The sequence below is a fragment of the Diaphorina citri genome, unplaced genomic scaffold, assembly GCF_000475195.1.
Source record: "Diaphorina citri unplaced genomic scaffold, Diaci psyllid genome assembly version 1.1 scaffold1975, whole genome shotgun sequence".
NCBI classification, from domain to species: Eukaryota; Metazoa; Arthropoda; class Insecta; order Hemiptera; family Psyllidae; genus Diaphorina; species Diaphorina citri.
The window spans coordinates 25502-40588 of NW_007379401.1; the positions used below are offsets into that span (position 1 = coordinate 25502).

General features: G+C 35.6%; 1 protein-coding gene across 2 annotated transcripts; it reads right to left on the reverse strand.

Annotated features, from left to right (window-relative positions):
- Positions 1-6311: 6311 nt before the first annotated feature.
- Positions 6312-14856, reverse strand: LOC103517819 (ethanolaminephosphotransferase 1-like). Of its 2 annotated transcripts, none has more exons than XM_008482867.3 (8): positions 14648-14856; positions 13098-13328; positions 12465-12657; positions 11904-12125; positions 11333-11531; positions 10720-10900; positions 9908-10093; positions 6312-8864 (listed from the first exon to the last, which is right to left on the reverse strand). In XM_008482867.3, exons 2-8 carry the CDS (start codon positions 13245-13247, stop codon positions 8808-8810), a joined length of 1188 nt encoding a protein of 395 aa, XP_008481089.1. In that variant the 5' UTR covers positions 13248-13328; positions 14648-14856; the 3' UTR covers positions 6312-8807. The 2 variants fall into 2 exon arrangements, with proteins under 2 accessions (XP_008481089.1, XP_026685590.1); XM_026829789.1 differs by having other exon boundaries at positions 14603-14856.
- Between the last annotated feature and the right edge of the window lie 231 nt (positions 14857-15087).

The window sequence follows — 15087 nt, forward strand, 5'->3', positions numbered from 1 at the left end:
AGGCACCTATAGCTCGGACTTTTTCACATCCTTATTGATAGATGTATTTGATTTATTTCATCACGGTTTTCGATCGATTTGAGAATAGAAATGGAGAGATTCCGGAACTCAAAGTTTTGATTATGATGTTGTTGGTTATTCTTTGTTACTTTCTTTGGTTTATTGTTCAACGCGGAATCCTTTAAAGTGAGAAAATACTTTCATTATTTTGATTAAGTAATTTATCAGTTAAAATGTAAAGGATATGGATCATTGGATGAAGCAAGTATTGGATTTCCAGCATGTGGAAGCATTTTTCTAGTAGCTATCTACACCTATCTTATAAGATATTTTTTGTTTACGTAGGTATAGTAGCTACCTATAATACCTATTTATGTTTACGAGATTTAAATTTTGAGCTACAGGTACATAGAAACCTAATTAAAAGAATGACGGTAAAATTGAATAGGTATTTCTAAGATAAGAAAGGAAGCTGTACTGAAATTTTAAAGGATACAACGTCCGTTCGTTTGAATTGTCCGTTTTAGAGGCCATGAGACAAGTTGGAAAAAAAGTACATTTGACACATCCAGTACGAGTATTTTTTAAATTTCCCATTTTTTTCTCTTGGTGGTTAAGACGCTCACCTGGTTTAATTCCATCCGAGGTATGGAATTTTATCTCTAACATTTTTGAGAATTTGATAATAATTGTAGAAGCCTACTGTTAAAGTAAAGGGGTCTTTGACTCCTAAAAGAAAGAAATCTAGGAAATATGGCACATCCACTAATTATTTTCACTTTGCTTTCTCCTTCCCTCTTTCTAAAAGCATGCACAAGAAATAGGTACCTATCTATTTCCCTCTTTCATACTGAAAAATTCGGTAGGTATTGAGAAATATCTCCCCTATGTTGGAAATTGTGCTACTTTTGGAGTTTTGAAATATCCAAAGTTTTTACTTTCTATGTTTCCCTGTAACATCCAAAAAGTATTAGGTGATTAAAAAGTATGTTATACCTAAATTAGAAGTATGCACCATCAAAAACAATAGCTAACCAGAAACATGAAGTTCTAATCAATTCAATCAAGTACCTATACACAAAAGGAAGTAAAATCTTGAAAATTCTACTCACCCCTAAAACGACGAGGTCTCAATGAACCCACAGGGTAGTTATAGTTCACAAGGTATGTTTACAATCTATTTTCCTTCAAAAACAACAGAAACAACCAAACAAGCCCAACACGAAAACAATGTTCAAATCTTTTTCACAAAAACACTTTTAAAAGAACCGATAAATTTAATGCGAAAATAAATTAAAAGAAATGATTAAAACAATGATGTATTTAGATGGAATCTCACGAAAGTTCAAAAACAACTGCACAGTACGAAATAAAAACCGTTAATATACGCACGTGAGTTAGAACACTATCTGCAGATGGTTTAGCCAAGAAATGAGAGGTAGATTATCCCAGTTTAAAGTTATATACTAGAAGTAGGGATTACGAAGATCGGGTGGGCAAAATTTACCACTTGTAACTTCCAAATGTTAGGGTTGGGATGAGACTTGGGATTGAGTATATTCTACGACACCGACAGGACGATTATAAATTTGACTACCTTAGGACAGAGTAATAGCAACAAAAGAACAAGTACCTATTTAGAAATAAAAGCGTACCCCTCAAGATAGTACTAAAAAGTCCGTTTCTTTCTGCACTTTTTTTTTATTTTAAAGATTGTAGGTACCTTGTAACCGCTTTGGCATTACTTCAAGGAAGGTCCTTCTGAAAAAGTTCGCCTTTAGGCAGTACCTAGCTAAAGAAAGTCATACACTCTTTAACAATTTGAAATTTAAGAATGGCGAAAAAGTTCAAAGTGGTGCGTGCGCTTTTGGTGCAACCATGTCAAAATGTAACTTTTGTCATGGTGAATATTAGTTTGTTTGGTTAAATATTGGTTTGTCCCCACGACCATACATAATTTTGGCATGAAATCACCATAGTAGTCCTATAGACCGGGGATTAGTTGATATATAGGTATTAGGTACCTACTTCACTAGTGTCAATATTCTGATTCTGAGGTATATGATTACAGTTACTTGTACGTACAAATTTCCAGCCCACGAAATAAATCATGCTAATATTTCCGCTGTAAATGTTCCTACCTATTTGGTGTTATTCGTACGTTATCCTTCATCAATGCGTCGAATTAGTTACGTCTTTACCTGTACGGACTTTTGTGGTTTCAGTAATTGGACCCAATTAGTCAATTTTGTACCTGTTCATGAGAACTTTTCAGCTGAATTCCTTTAGGAATGGGTTATTCGTTTTGTTTTTATTGTGCTGATGGGAGACCTTATTCTATCAAATGCTTTTGTTTTGTAGACTAAAATTCTTAGTGTTTTATTTTGGCATGGAAAATAACTCCATCCGAGTTAGATAAGATATCCCGCATATCCTGAGCTATTGATTTATGGAAAAAAATACAGGTATCCTCCTGATGGTATCTTTACTCTTGTAAAATATGATGGGCATATTTTTTTCTCATCTTCTTTTTCAACTGGCTTGTACAATGATTAAATTTAACGATCATATGATTGAATGCCTTTCTTCTGATGATCAATGATTGGCTATAAACAATAAAGCTCTTGTGTCATCCCAGCAAAAGCATAAAACCTCGGTCTGAGGCACACTTCCTATTCCTTCCTGAAGTTATGCAGTTCTCGGCTCTTTTAATGTCAATTTACCAATTTATCTTTGCCGCAGGAAGAAAAAATTCTAGCTAAAAAAATGTGAAATATACTCCTTTCCACTTTCCTTTTATGCTTTGCTGGAGTAAGTATCAAATTCACCCTTTAAATCATTAGCAATGAAATTCTCCGATCCTTTCGGGTTTTCTGTCTTTTTGCTCACTTTTACTCCTTTTCAGGCCCAATTTATTGGTAGCTTTTACTGCCGTTCAAGTCTAACCTTTAGATAACTTTTACTACCATTTAGGCTCACGGTAAAGCACCAGATTTTTGCGTGTAGGTTACATAATAATATTCTTGCCCGATTATCATTGTGTCACAGAGACAAAAGATCTCATCTTAAATGATCGGAGATAACTTCCTATTTATAGGATTAAAGTGGCGACTATTATAAGTAAAAACTGTCAGGTCTTTCAGAAACCATTGTCTCTGACACCCGCGCTTTATCTTAATCACAAATATCCTAATGCTTCTATTAATATTAGCTCAGGTATTATCAAAACAATGCATTGTAAAGCAAATCTGTTTACATAAAAAGAAAGTAAACATTTGCAGCGTACCTATCTTTTTTATAATAAAGTTTGGTGTAAAATCGTATCCTACTCATAATATCAAATACTAACCTAGGTAATATTGGCTGTTTGGATGTAACATCTAATATAAAGTTTTATGTAATTTTACTTTTTATTGCGGTTTTACATTTAAATATACATATACCTACATGATTTTTTTTTTGTCTCTATACCTAATAGAAGAATAATCACGATATCTCAGCTCTGAAGTGCCTATCCATGGAGGAGAAAACCTTTGACTTTGTCCCCTCTCATTAGAATGCATGTACCCTCTTATTAGAATTTATGTGCCCTCTTATTATACGTACAATGCATGTGATATAGATATATAGATTTTCCTTGGGATAGACAGTCTAAAAAAGGCTTATTCAATCACTCTACCATTCTTTGAGGAAGTAAGTACAATTAGAAAGTAAAAGAGAAGAAATGTCACCAAATAGCAAAGGTGGGACAATAGAATTACACAATTAAAGAGGTTGCTAATCCGAAGATGAGTTACATTAATTGGTCATCTAATTTATTTGCAAACATAAAACTCGTCTATTTGAATCAAAAACACAATTAGGTAATATTAGTAACACACAGGTGTGTGATACTAATGCAGTAGGTAATTAATAATTAATTCAACAATTCAAATAAAAACGCAAACCAACCATGAGTTATATTGGTAGGTGAAATAGTTGAATTTTTCCCATGTGGACACACTTGCAAATAATTTGCAAACAAGTTTTTTGGTAATCTTAAATCACGAAAGTTCAGACAGTCGTAAGGTGTGTAGCGTAAAAAGCTTGGGATCTATAGGTCTGTCAGACCGCCTGAGAGATTTTTTTCCGTCCCGCACGAGCGGTCTATCAGGCGGTCTGAGCTTGAGTTAAGGTTGTATCCACACATAGTCAACCGACTGTCGATCGACGTCGACTGAACCGTCCACTGCCTCGACAAGATAAATTTACCTCGTCGATCGACGCCCGGGCGACCATGTTTGGACACACCTTCAGATGTACAAGTAAAGTCGCCTTGGCCTTAGAAAAACAATAAGTAGGCCTTCACAGACAGGTAGTAGTTACACACCGTACTAAGATATAACAAGTAGGGTGTCTACTCCGTTTTCAATTAGGCGGGTACGGTTGCGCATTTTGTTGACTTACTAATCTTAATGATGTGTTTTAATACTTCGTCTATATTGGCAGTATATTATTTTAATGAGCTTGATGAGGGCGGTAGACATAAAGTTCATAAAGCAAGTAACACACGGTCAGATACCTACGATTATAAATTTAATATTTCTGGAACACGAAAAAAATTGCCTATAGGGTACAGATAAATCCAAAGGATTAGGATGAAAATCGCTTGTAAAATGGACGATTGAATGAAGGCCAAAAATAAAGCTTTCACTGTCTTTCATATGGGAAAATATCCCATAATGGCGGTCTCATATTGCAAGTATCAATATGGGAAAGACATAACCGGACACGGAAAGTTGGAAAGTAAAGTAAGGATGGAATGAACACTTTTTTTTTTACATATTTCCGATAGTGGAGAGAGGGAGTTCATTCCATAGATCCCATCGAACAATGATGGTCCAAAGGACAGTTTCCTTGATAGCTAACAAAATCAAGTAGGTATGTAAAGGGCATCTGAAATGGAAAAACAGAAAGGCTAAAAAAGGTAGGTTCACATTTAAATCGATAATTACTAAGGATCAACCAAGACAACAGAACAGTCAGTACTGAGCATTCTTGAAGTTAATTATGAACTCATGACTGTTATGAGCATTTTCAACGAACTTTATAAACCTACTATCTGGGGACACTTCTTACTCTAGAGTCTATGTCGATCTCTGGATTGCACTAGACCGACCTGAAAGAGAACCAACCTCTTTTTCACGGATTTCTTTTAAGTGGTAGGGTTCTCCTGGAGATCTTCCACCCAACCACATGTTCTTCGTGTATAGACTGTAGTAGGTATCTTCAACAGGTGTGTTGGCAGTACCCAGTATTTCAGACCCAAGTAGTATTACTTGCTATTACGCAGACTATGGGGTTATGCTATTGTGTTGGACCTACTGAGATGGGTAACAGTTCACATCATATCATCTTCTCCACATTCTATTCGCCTGTGTATATTTAGCTCGGATTATGAATAGTAAATTTCTTAAATCTGAACCTAAAATCACATGGGATACCCATAATCACCCAACCTTTCACTTCTGGCAAAATGTGAGCTTAAATACATTTTTTTTTCTTCTTTTTAACAGGCCTAGTTAATTGACAGGTAGTTCGCTTGCCTTGTAAGGGCTGGTCGCTGGTTTGATTCTCGCCCGGGGCGAACATTTATCCTAAACACCTAAACAGATAAGGTTCGTTCTCGGAACGGCTGACTCTCCTATCAGTTTACCCTTGAAGAAAATTAAAAACAATCTCAAAAGGCCATTTGAATGATTTTCTCCAAATGCTCGCGATATTCTTATTCCTTGCTTTTCTATTGTCTTTATATAGACTGTCAAGGGAGACCTAGTAGTCCATTTGTTTCAATAGTGAAAGGGTCAGTCTGTTTTAGGTGTACTCATCTCCCTTGGAAATCAAATCAAGAAATGATTCTCACTACATTAACACAATTTAAATTTAAATAGTAGAGCTAGATCAAACCAGCCGACGGGCGTGAAGGGAGGGTTGGGGCGATATTTGACAACAAATTCAGACTTTACTGATAATTCTGTCGGGGTCTCATAGGTTCTGAGGTTTGCGATTTCGTGGCTGGTTAAAAAAAAAAGTAGGACGGTTATTATTATTTTTTTTTGCAAGGTTGGTCCTAGCTGACACTTTTGTCAAGGTTTACAGTTTTCTTGCTCATTTTCTGGACTAAAAAGTAAGAGTGGGCAGAGCCGAACAAGTAGGTAAACAATTGGACAATAGGTAACAAACAAAATCTAGTCAAATGTCATACCCAATAGATCCGAAAACCTACAGAGGACCTGGTTTAGTACAGGAGAAAAAATAAAAACACGAACCAATTTATTTAAATCGTCGTTTTTAAGTCGGTGAATTTATTCACTCGAAAGAAAGGGTACACTGACACATACAAAACAAAGACACCTAATAGACACATTACAAAAATAAGAGAGTATTTTCAATGATGACTGGGTTAGCAATAGTGTGTTTTCTTCTTGGAGTAATTTTTGAGGTGATATGACTTGGAATAGGTGGTTAAAAAAACTCTGAAACCGTGATTTGGATAATATGATTTATACTGTCGGAGTTCTGTTGACAATATACATGGAATAAGAATAGATGGCAACATGTAAAAATAATAGAAAGTAGGTAATTAATTTTATTACCCCTGGAAATTTTACCATACAAAAGAAAGAAAAAAAATCACCTCTCATAAGCGTAAAAAGACATTGATCAAGTATGGACAAGATAAGAACAAAAATAATAAGAATTAAATAATAAATAAAAATAATAACAATAATAGACAATAAAACATAAAAAGCTACACTTAATATAATAATTTAAATAACAAGTATTTTACCCGAACATAACTGGAAAATAGAAATAGATATTATCTAAATAATTTATAATACGTAGCGTGTACGAACAACTTTTCCATAATGGCATTCTAAATTGCCATTGAAATTCAACATTTGTATGAATAAAATAAATCCATCAGATCCCATTAAAAAAGAAGGAAAATTGTTAATCTTACATGGACGAAAATATTTGATAAAAGTACAAATGGGGGGACATAGGTAGAGGTTAAATTATGTTACTGTTACACCGTACAATCTTTATATTTATGTCACTATTTATTTTTTCTAAAAATAGGTAAAAATATAAAATTATAAAAAGGAATGTTATTATGCTGGATACATCGTCCTTTGGTACTGCTTACCGTCAATTGGCACCTGTAATACTTTTAAGTAATAATACCAATCTCACGCTAATAAAAATCAAATACTAGCCAATACTTTTCAACGGCATTGCATTGCATTTTTTTTATTTTTGCTATTATGGAATTCCCTAATTGTTATAAATTAAAATAAAAATCTAGTTAACATAAGTTATCATAAAATCTATTAAAACATTTTATGTTAAATTAAATTAAACCCAATGGACTGGCGCCCTTAACTTACAAATAAATTATACAAAGAACTTGCACCACTGAACACCTACTTAAAGTTACTTTAGGAACAGTGCTTGAAAACACGAAATATCCCTAGTTGTATGGAAACACAGTAGCCCTCGAAAAATATTTCTCAATTCTAAAGAATAGATAAAATATTCAGGGTAGAAAAACAATATAACCATTGTCTCAAAATACTGGTGTAGATAAAATTATAAAAGGAGACTTTACAGAGGTGTGATATTTTTCACAGTTTAGACTTGGAATACACTCTCAGCCTTTGTAGTTAAAGTTTCATTTGTTCGCGTTTATGATAATGTGACAAATACACCGATAGATGTAAGATTTACTAGTAATAATGTTCAAATTTTAGGGAGAGAAGAAGAGGGAGAGATGAGAGAAAATAAATAAATATAGTTCGAAAAATATCACACTCACGAAGGTAAAGGGATTTAATATGAAAATGAAGGTACTATGTGAGGAACAATGTTCAGGATTAATGATAATAACAGCAATAGACTTTCGGTAAGTATTTATTTGCATCAAATTTTAGACTTGATCATAGCTTATTACAGACTAACAACACAGTTTCCTTGCCAATAACACGTAGAAATATTTGCTCTAGAGCCAAGGGGCTCAGGTACATTGTTGATTTCACCCTGTGAGTTTCTTTTTCTTGAGTAATTCTTTGTAGAGTCTAGGCCACTCTAGCACAATGTACAAAGCTCATGAACTTCTCTGGGTGGATTTAGAGAGTCGTATACAATTGATTTCTTACCACTTAGAGAAAAAGTAAATTTATGAAGAAACATTAACACCGAAGTTCTATTGTCTGAAAATAGATAGAAAACATAGAGTTAAGAAGGAAATGATAATAGAAATATCAGATAGAGAAACAATAAGGTTCAGTTTGTGATCAAATGAACATCTCAAGAGTTACTGAACAGTTCAAAGATGTGGGAAAAAATTGTTCTGAAATTTTTTTAGAAGATATAAAAATCACTGTTAAGACAAACAAGAGACCACAGTAGATGTATTTTTGCAATTTTAAATTTGTTCAAATGTTGACGATCGGTAACGACCAAATAAATATCTGTAATTTAAAAAATTAAAATTTGAACTTGAAAAAGCCAACAGCTTTAGCACTTTGAATGCACCAGTTATCGACGGAGCAGTAGTTAAATGTTATGGTCGCTATTTGGATGTTGGATGGGTGACTGTCTGGGACATTACGTGCTGTTGGTTATTTCAAGGTGCACCCGAGGTGCAAAAAATATATAAAAAACTGAGGTCAATGACGATAAAAAATAAACGGGTAATACAATGGGCCAAGAACATTAAACGCGCGTTACTCATCTTGTGACCACTATCGTCATCACAAAGATATTTACTTATGTTTGATTTTGAATACTCGGATCTTGAAATGCTTGCACATCTGACGAACCTGTGAATGAAGAGACAAGAAAAGATATAATAGTTTGAAGCAAACTTCGTGCCCGAGTGGGTATCACACTAGGCTTGCACTCCGGAGATCCGGGGTTCAATTTCCGGCGGGGCCGAAGTTTTTTCAGCTCTGTGCTTGGATTTCGGGGTGCACTCAGCCTCGTGAGGACAAGCTACTTTAATCGAGTAGCGACCAGTGGCGGCATTACCAGAGTAAAAAGAAAAAATATAGAATTGTTAGAAATAGTAAAGGCTTAATAATGCTGTGATATCCACAAAAATTGTGAAGAAGCTCCCGGTATAGTAGTTTGTTATTAAAAAAGATATAGTAGTTTGTTCAGAGTTTAAGCCCTAAATGAAGTCAGGTGATTTAAGGCCATCGCATTGTGAGATAGTTCCGAAACTTTCACTTGGAAGTACATAAGTCTTCCAGCCTTCCAAGGAAGGAAGCCTTCCAAGTAAAAGTAGCTTGACACCCTGTTTTAAAAAGAAAAGACAAAAATAAATAATCGAGGGGTTTGAAGAAAAAAAAAAAAAAAAAAAAAAAAAAAAAAAACTTTTATCCTAATAAAATCCTAACTTTTATCCTAATATTATAAATGAACTCCCCATCCGTGGCACAAGCTCTGCTTATACGGGTGGGTATACCATGTCAAACCCCTCAATCAAGTACATCTCACAGATTATCATTCATCGTTTTTATCGTATTCTCTCATTTTCCTAACGGAAAAATCAGGGAATATACTTACCACTAGTGATGGGTCGTGGGTAAATACCCACTGGGTGGGTAAATAAAAATTGGGTATTTACCCGGGTATTTACCCACCCTGGGGGTGGATAAATACCCGGGTATTTTAAAAAAAGAAGAAAAATAAACAAAAAACACCGTCACTTGATTTTTTTTTTAATTTCCCGGGCACAATTCGACTGAGGCGCTTCTTGAAAATACCCGGGTATTTATAAAAATTGGGTATTTACCCGGGTAAATACCCAGGGTATTTACCCCAAAAATAAGTACCCGGGTATTTACCCATCACTACTTACCACACACGATCCATAATGGATGTGGGCCAACAAAGCTACCGTGCAGAAAACATAGAGGAGACAAAGTTCAGCACGGGGCATTCCAACAAAGAACGAGGACAGCACAATGTCCACTGCTTGAGCTACTAGAAGCCAGTTGAATGCGTCACAACGGGTGTTGCTCATTTGAGCTACGATCAGTCGGCACTGGAAGAGAGGGAAGATTCGTGGATTCGTATAAGCTGAAACTGTCCCTTAGGGCAGTAAAACTAAGACCAGGGTGGGCTTTTTTTCCCAAGTTAAGCAAGGTCTTTTTTACTGAATTGTTTCTGATACATGTATTATTCTTTAACCCATCAAATACACGAGACCTTGCTTAGACTGCTGGGATAAAAGGACTTTTCAGTCCTATTCGAGCAGGACAAACAAGGTATATTCTATTCTATGGAGTTAAGAAAGAGAGGGAAAATAATAATAATGATAATATATTTACGAGTTGATGCCCTACGCGCTCAACCTTTGATATTTATCAAGGGAAATGTCCTTTTGAAGAATGAAAATAATAATGAAAATGAGTAGGTAACCTGCTTCGGTGGCGTAGTGGTCAAGACGGTCACCTGGTAAACAGGAGGACGTGGGTTCTATCCCAGCCGAGGCATGGAATTTTATCCTCGTTTAATTGAGAATTTGACCACATAATAATGGAGCTCTAAGGGTTAGGTGATAGAGAACGCCTCCGGCGTTAACGTCGCCTAGTGGTTCCCTTAAACTCGAGAGTCTATTAGTCTTATTATTTATCTTTAAGAACCTCTGAAAATTTGAAACCCACTCACGCAGATATTGGAGAAGATGGTTCCAGTGGTAATAAACACAGCCCGCGGATCCAAGTCCATGATATCATTAGGTGAAGTTCGCACCCAATAGTAAGAGAGAGCAACAAAAGCGACTAGAGGGTAGAGAGGCCGCATGGCTTCCAGCAGAGGCCGATTCTTTCCCGTGCCCGTTTTGTAGGAACTGAAAATCAGAGATAGAAATTCAATGAAATCTTTGTAGGAATTGAAAAAGAAAGCCTTCCTTTGTGGGCAAGGTTTGGAGAAAAGATCAAGATGAATGTCTACGTCGTTTAGGAACTCTAGGATTTCAAGGATTAAGTACACCCTGCCAAATGCTTATCTACACATCAAATAACAGATAAAGTTAGGCAGCCTATACGGCAACTAATGGCGAATGATTGATGACAACATGGACTTTACAGTCCTTAGAGTCTTAGACTAAAACTACCAGACACTGAAGACTGCATTTCGGGCTAACGAATTCAATAATGACAAAGTCAAGATTACACACTAGGTACCTACTGGAGTGGAGTGAGCCTTGAAGTAATGCCACACTTTGCCTTGGCAGTGTACAGGATCTCATTCAATATTAAAAAAAGTGTAATGAACTTACTGATAAATATTATAGATGACCACCGGGAGGTTAGAGATGAAGGAACTGACATAGAATGTGATCTCGAGCAAGTGACCCAGGGTTATATCACGATAGAGGTAAACTTTCCAGAACTCAATCCCATAGTAGCCAGTAACCCAGAAGACAACTGTAGTGCCAAGCATGGACAGATCATAAGACCAGGGCAGATAGAGAACTCCTGAAAAAGTTGGAACAAAATAAGTAATTATAATGAGCACCAAACCATAAAAAGATATTACTTGAGGTATAAAATTTTAACAGAAAAATTTCTAGCACTTATAACATACAAGGCGCGTGAACCCGCGATCCAGCGCTTACAAGGCAGACATGCTGGCCTCCAAGCTGGCTAGGCTGGATAAAATCCCTGGTTGTTTTGAATTAATCACAGTTTTCAACACTAAACTGTGACCTTGCAACTCACAAGATGCATACAATAAAGCATACTTTCCGTGTCCTACACTTTCAACATGAGGCATGCTGTTACATGACGTAGATACGGAAATAGCAGCGTGGCTGACGTATAATGGCTTCATTTCTACATAAAACTCACCAGTGTTATATTTCTCCCAGTGAGACGCGTAGAATGAAATGAAAACATTCCAACAGATGAGGTACATTCGGAACGGGGATACTGAGAAATCACTGCGACCAAAAATTGAATAGAGGAGAGCTGGTACAAACATGGCAGTCCAGGAGTCTAGCCCATGGTCAAATAATTCTCCTACAGGACCTGAGTTCCCGGTCCGACGGGCTTGCTTACCATCAATACCATCTGGGGAGGAATATTATTAAATTAGTATAAGAATAATTTGATTAAATAAACCAGGCTTTTGAAGTTAATAAATTTAGAATAAAAACTGTATTCAATGAGATATGAGTCACACTCAATTTGAATAGGTAGGTACTTGTTGATTACACATCCAAAGGAACTGGGTCATTTGAATACTATTTATTTAAACCAGCAAATAACAATAAATTTGGACATTAACTTATATTGGGTTAGGTTAAGACCAGCAAATAGGTAACAATAAATTTGGGCATTAACTTATCTTAGGTTAAGTTAAGATCAAGCAGACACCTATCTCAACAATTTCAACTTATAGGTACTCACCAAGAGTGTAAGCAAGAAATACACAAATGCCAACAAGAGAAAATAACCATTTGGGAACTGGTGGATAGTTTGGGTGTGTCAAGCTTGAAGCATAATAGTGGTAATCGTAAAATGAAAGCCAAACAAAACTCAAGACAGTGAAGAGAAAGCCAACAAATGTGATCAAATTTGGTGCCAACCATCTGGGAAAGTACTGAAAAAGAGGGAAGAAAAATAACTTTTATATGCAGTTGAAATTTTTATAAGCCCTCTCCTAGAAAAAAAAAAGAATTTACCTACTACTAGATGCAATAGTCCTACATACTGGACTCCGCACACAGAAATTTTGTCAGAAAAGACACCCATTTTAATGTAATAATAATAATACTACTAGGATGAGACTGAAAAGTCCCTTTACTCCTACACACCCACATACATAATTATGTGGGTGTGTGCATATTTTTTTCTACTTTCTATTATTACCACCATTGACTATTGTAGTTTATGGTATGGTTTCTTAGCTTTGTGCAGTTTGGATCTTTAAGACTGAATTTTAATGACTGCCATCAGGAAATTAAAAGAAAAAGAGTGCTATCAGCAAGAGTGTTTTTTTCCCCTCCATAATGTACCCCTGAAATTCAATCATTCACTTACCTCTACAAGTTTATTCCAAAAAGGATGCATCACATAGATCCCAATAGGATTAGTATCAACAGAACTGTACTTGTAGTTGTCAAATCCATTTAGATGATGTTTGTCTAAGTATTTGTAATTGAACAAATTGGCTAGTGTCATTTCTAGCATAAATATTAACTAATGACTGAGGAGGACAAAATTTGACTAGAGATCTGAATACAATGAAAGTGAGATCAAACCATTGTTGAGCTGAAAAAGAAATAATGCAAAGTTAATTTCCCCTGATTAGCCATATTAGTTCATTAGTGAAATATGGGTACCTCAACAATTAACGAACAATAACTCCAGAATAATTTTCAGAAATGAAATAAGAATGGTCTTGTACTTAGGTACCCATGTAAAACAAAAAAATGTGGGTGAATATTGAAAAATCCAACAATTTCTATGGCTCTATTTGCACTCTAGCAATAGGTATTATGCTGGGTCCAGACTTGTGCAATGCAACGTGCAAAGCATTTGCATTGCACGTTGCACGTAAAATCAAATCTGACGAATGCGAACGTTTTTCATGTATCCGAGAATTTAGAATAGGTACTAGTAATGGCCTATAGTAGGTAGGTACATCATTTGCATTGCATTGCATGATGCTTTGCAAACACGTCCAAACTAGTGCAATGCACATCAAAGACATTTGCCAGAAAACCGCCAACCTCCGGATACCCACAGACGTTTGCTGCAATGTTCAAAAAACTTTGCTGCAACTTTCTCAAACACGTCCAAACTGACGAATTTCATTGCATTGCACAAGTCTGGACCCACTATTACACTGTTCAAACATTGTCATATCAAAATGATGTCACTCTATTAAAATAGTCATGCAATGTTTTTCCTCTGTAATTTTTTCTTCATAACTTGTTGACACACATAATTATGAGAAATTTCCATTCACATGATTATGTGGGTCAACTACTTATGTGACAGCAGTAGGTATTATCACATAACAGTATGTCCTTATCTCAAACTGAAATCCTACTTGCAAAGAAAGATATGCTATGAAGATAGTATTTTTGAGTGTTCAGAAAAATGGAAATGATTGTGGGCTCGTTAGGTACTACTTAACATTTTGAAACTACAAATTAAACACAATTGAGTCTATGTATGCAAGTTCATGTTGAAGTGTACGTTTGTCTGACCATACTCGGAGGAGGTTCAAACATCTCTGAGTAAGCTCAAAGGTCAACACACACTTTAACATTAATTTCAGAACCAAAGATAAGTGTGTATGTTTGTTCCACAATAAATCTTAAACCATTAATCTTAAACCATTAGTCTAATCATGATAAAATTTGATAAACATGTTAACCACAAAGATCAGCTTTTACTGATCGGTTATAGCACCCTATTCAGCTTTCAGGAAGCCTGTGAAAGCCTTTGAGGGAGATCTATGGTTCACAGAAGTCCTGGTAAGTAACTAGGTAATAATAAAAGTAAAAATATGGGTAAAAACAATGAACAGTGATTACATTTTACACAGCTACCAGCTACACACTCCAATTCTACAGCCTTACCTGCTAATTTGAAACTTCTCTATGTTGAACGCCGGTAATCCAAAAACAACCCACTCAGACCCGTTCTATAATTAACAGGTAAGTATCTACTATGAAATTATTGATTGACTAACTTTAAACACGGGTAGTAGGGTACCTACTTTTCCTATTTCCTTCGTTTTAAAGTTTCGAACTTTCAAATTCAATAAATTCATCAAAATTTGAAATGACTTTTATCAAGAATTCCAGCGTTGCCAGATCTAACAACTACGAAAATTACCGTACATGTTTGTGCGGGTTGCATACCTTTTGAAGGAGGAATGTAAAAATCGTACGGATTTTGCATTTTGAATATCGTTTTTTAGTCCGTCCTTCCTTTATTATTACAATGGTAATAAAAAGGTATACGGGACGGACTATTGTATTCGCTTCGGTGTCGTCTGTCTGTCTGTCTGTCACTC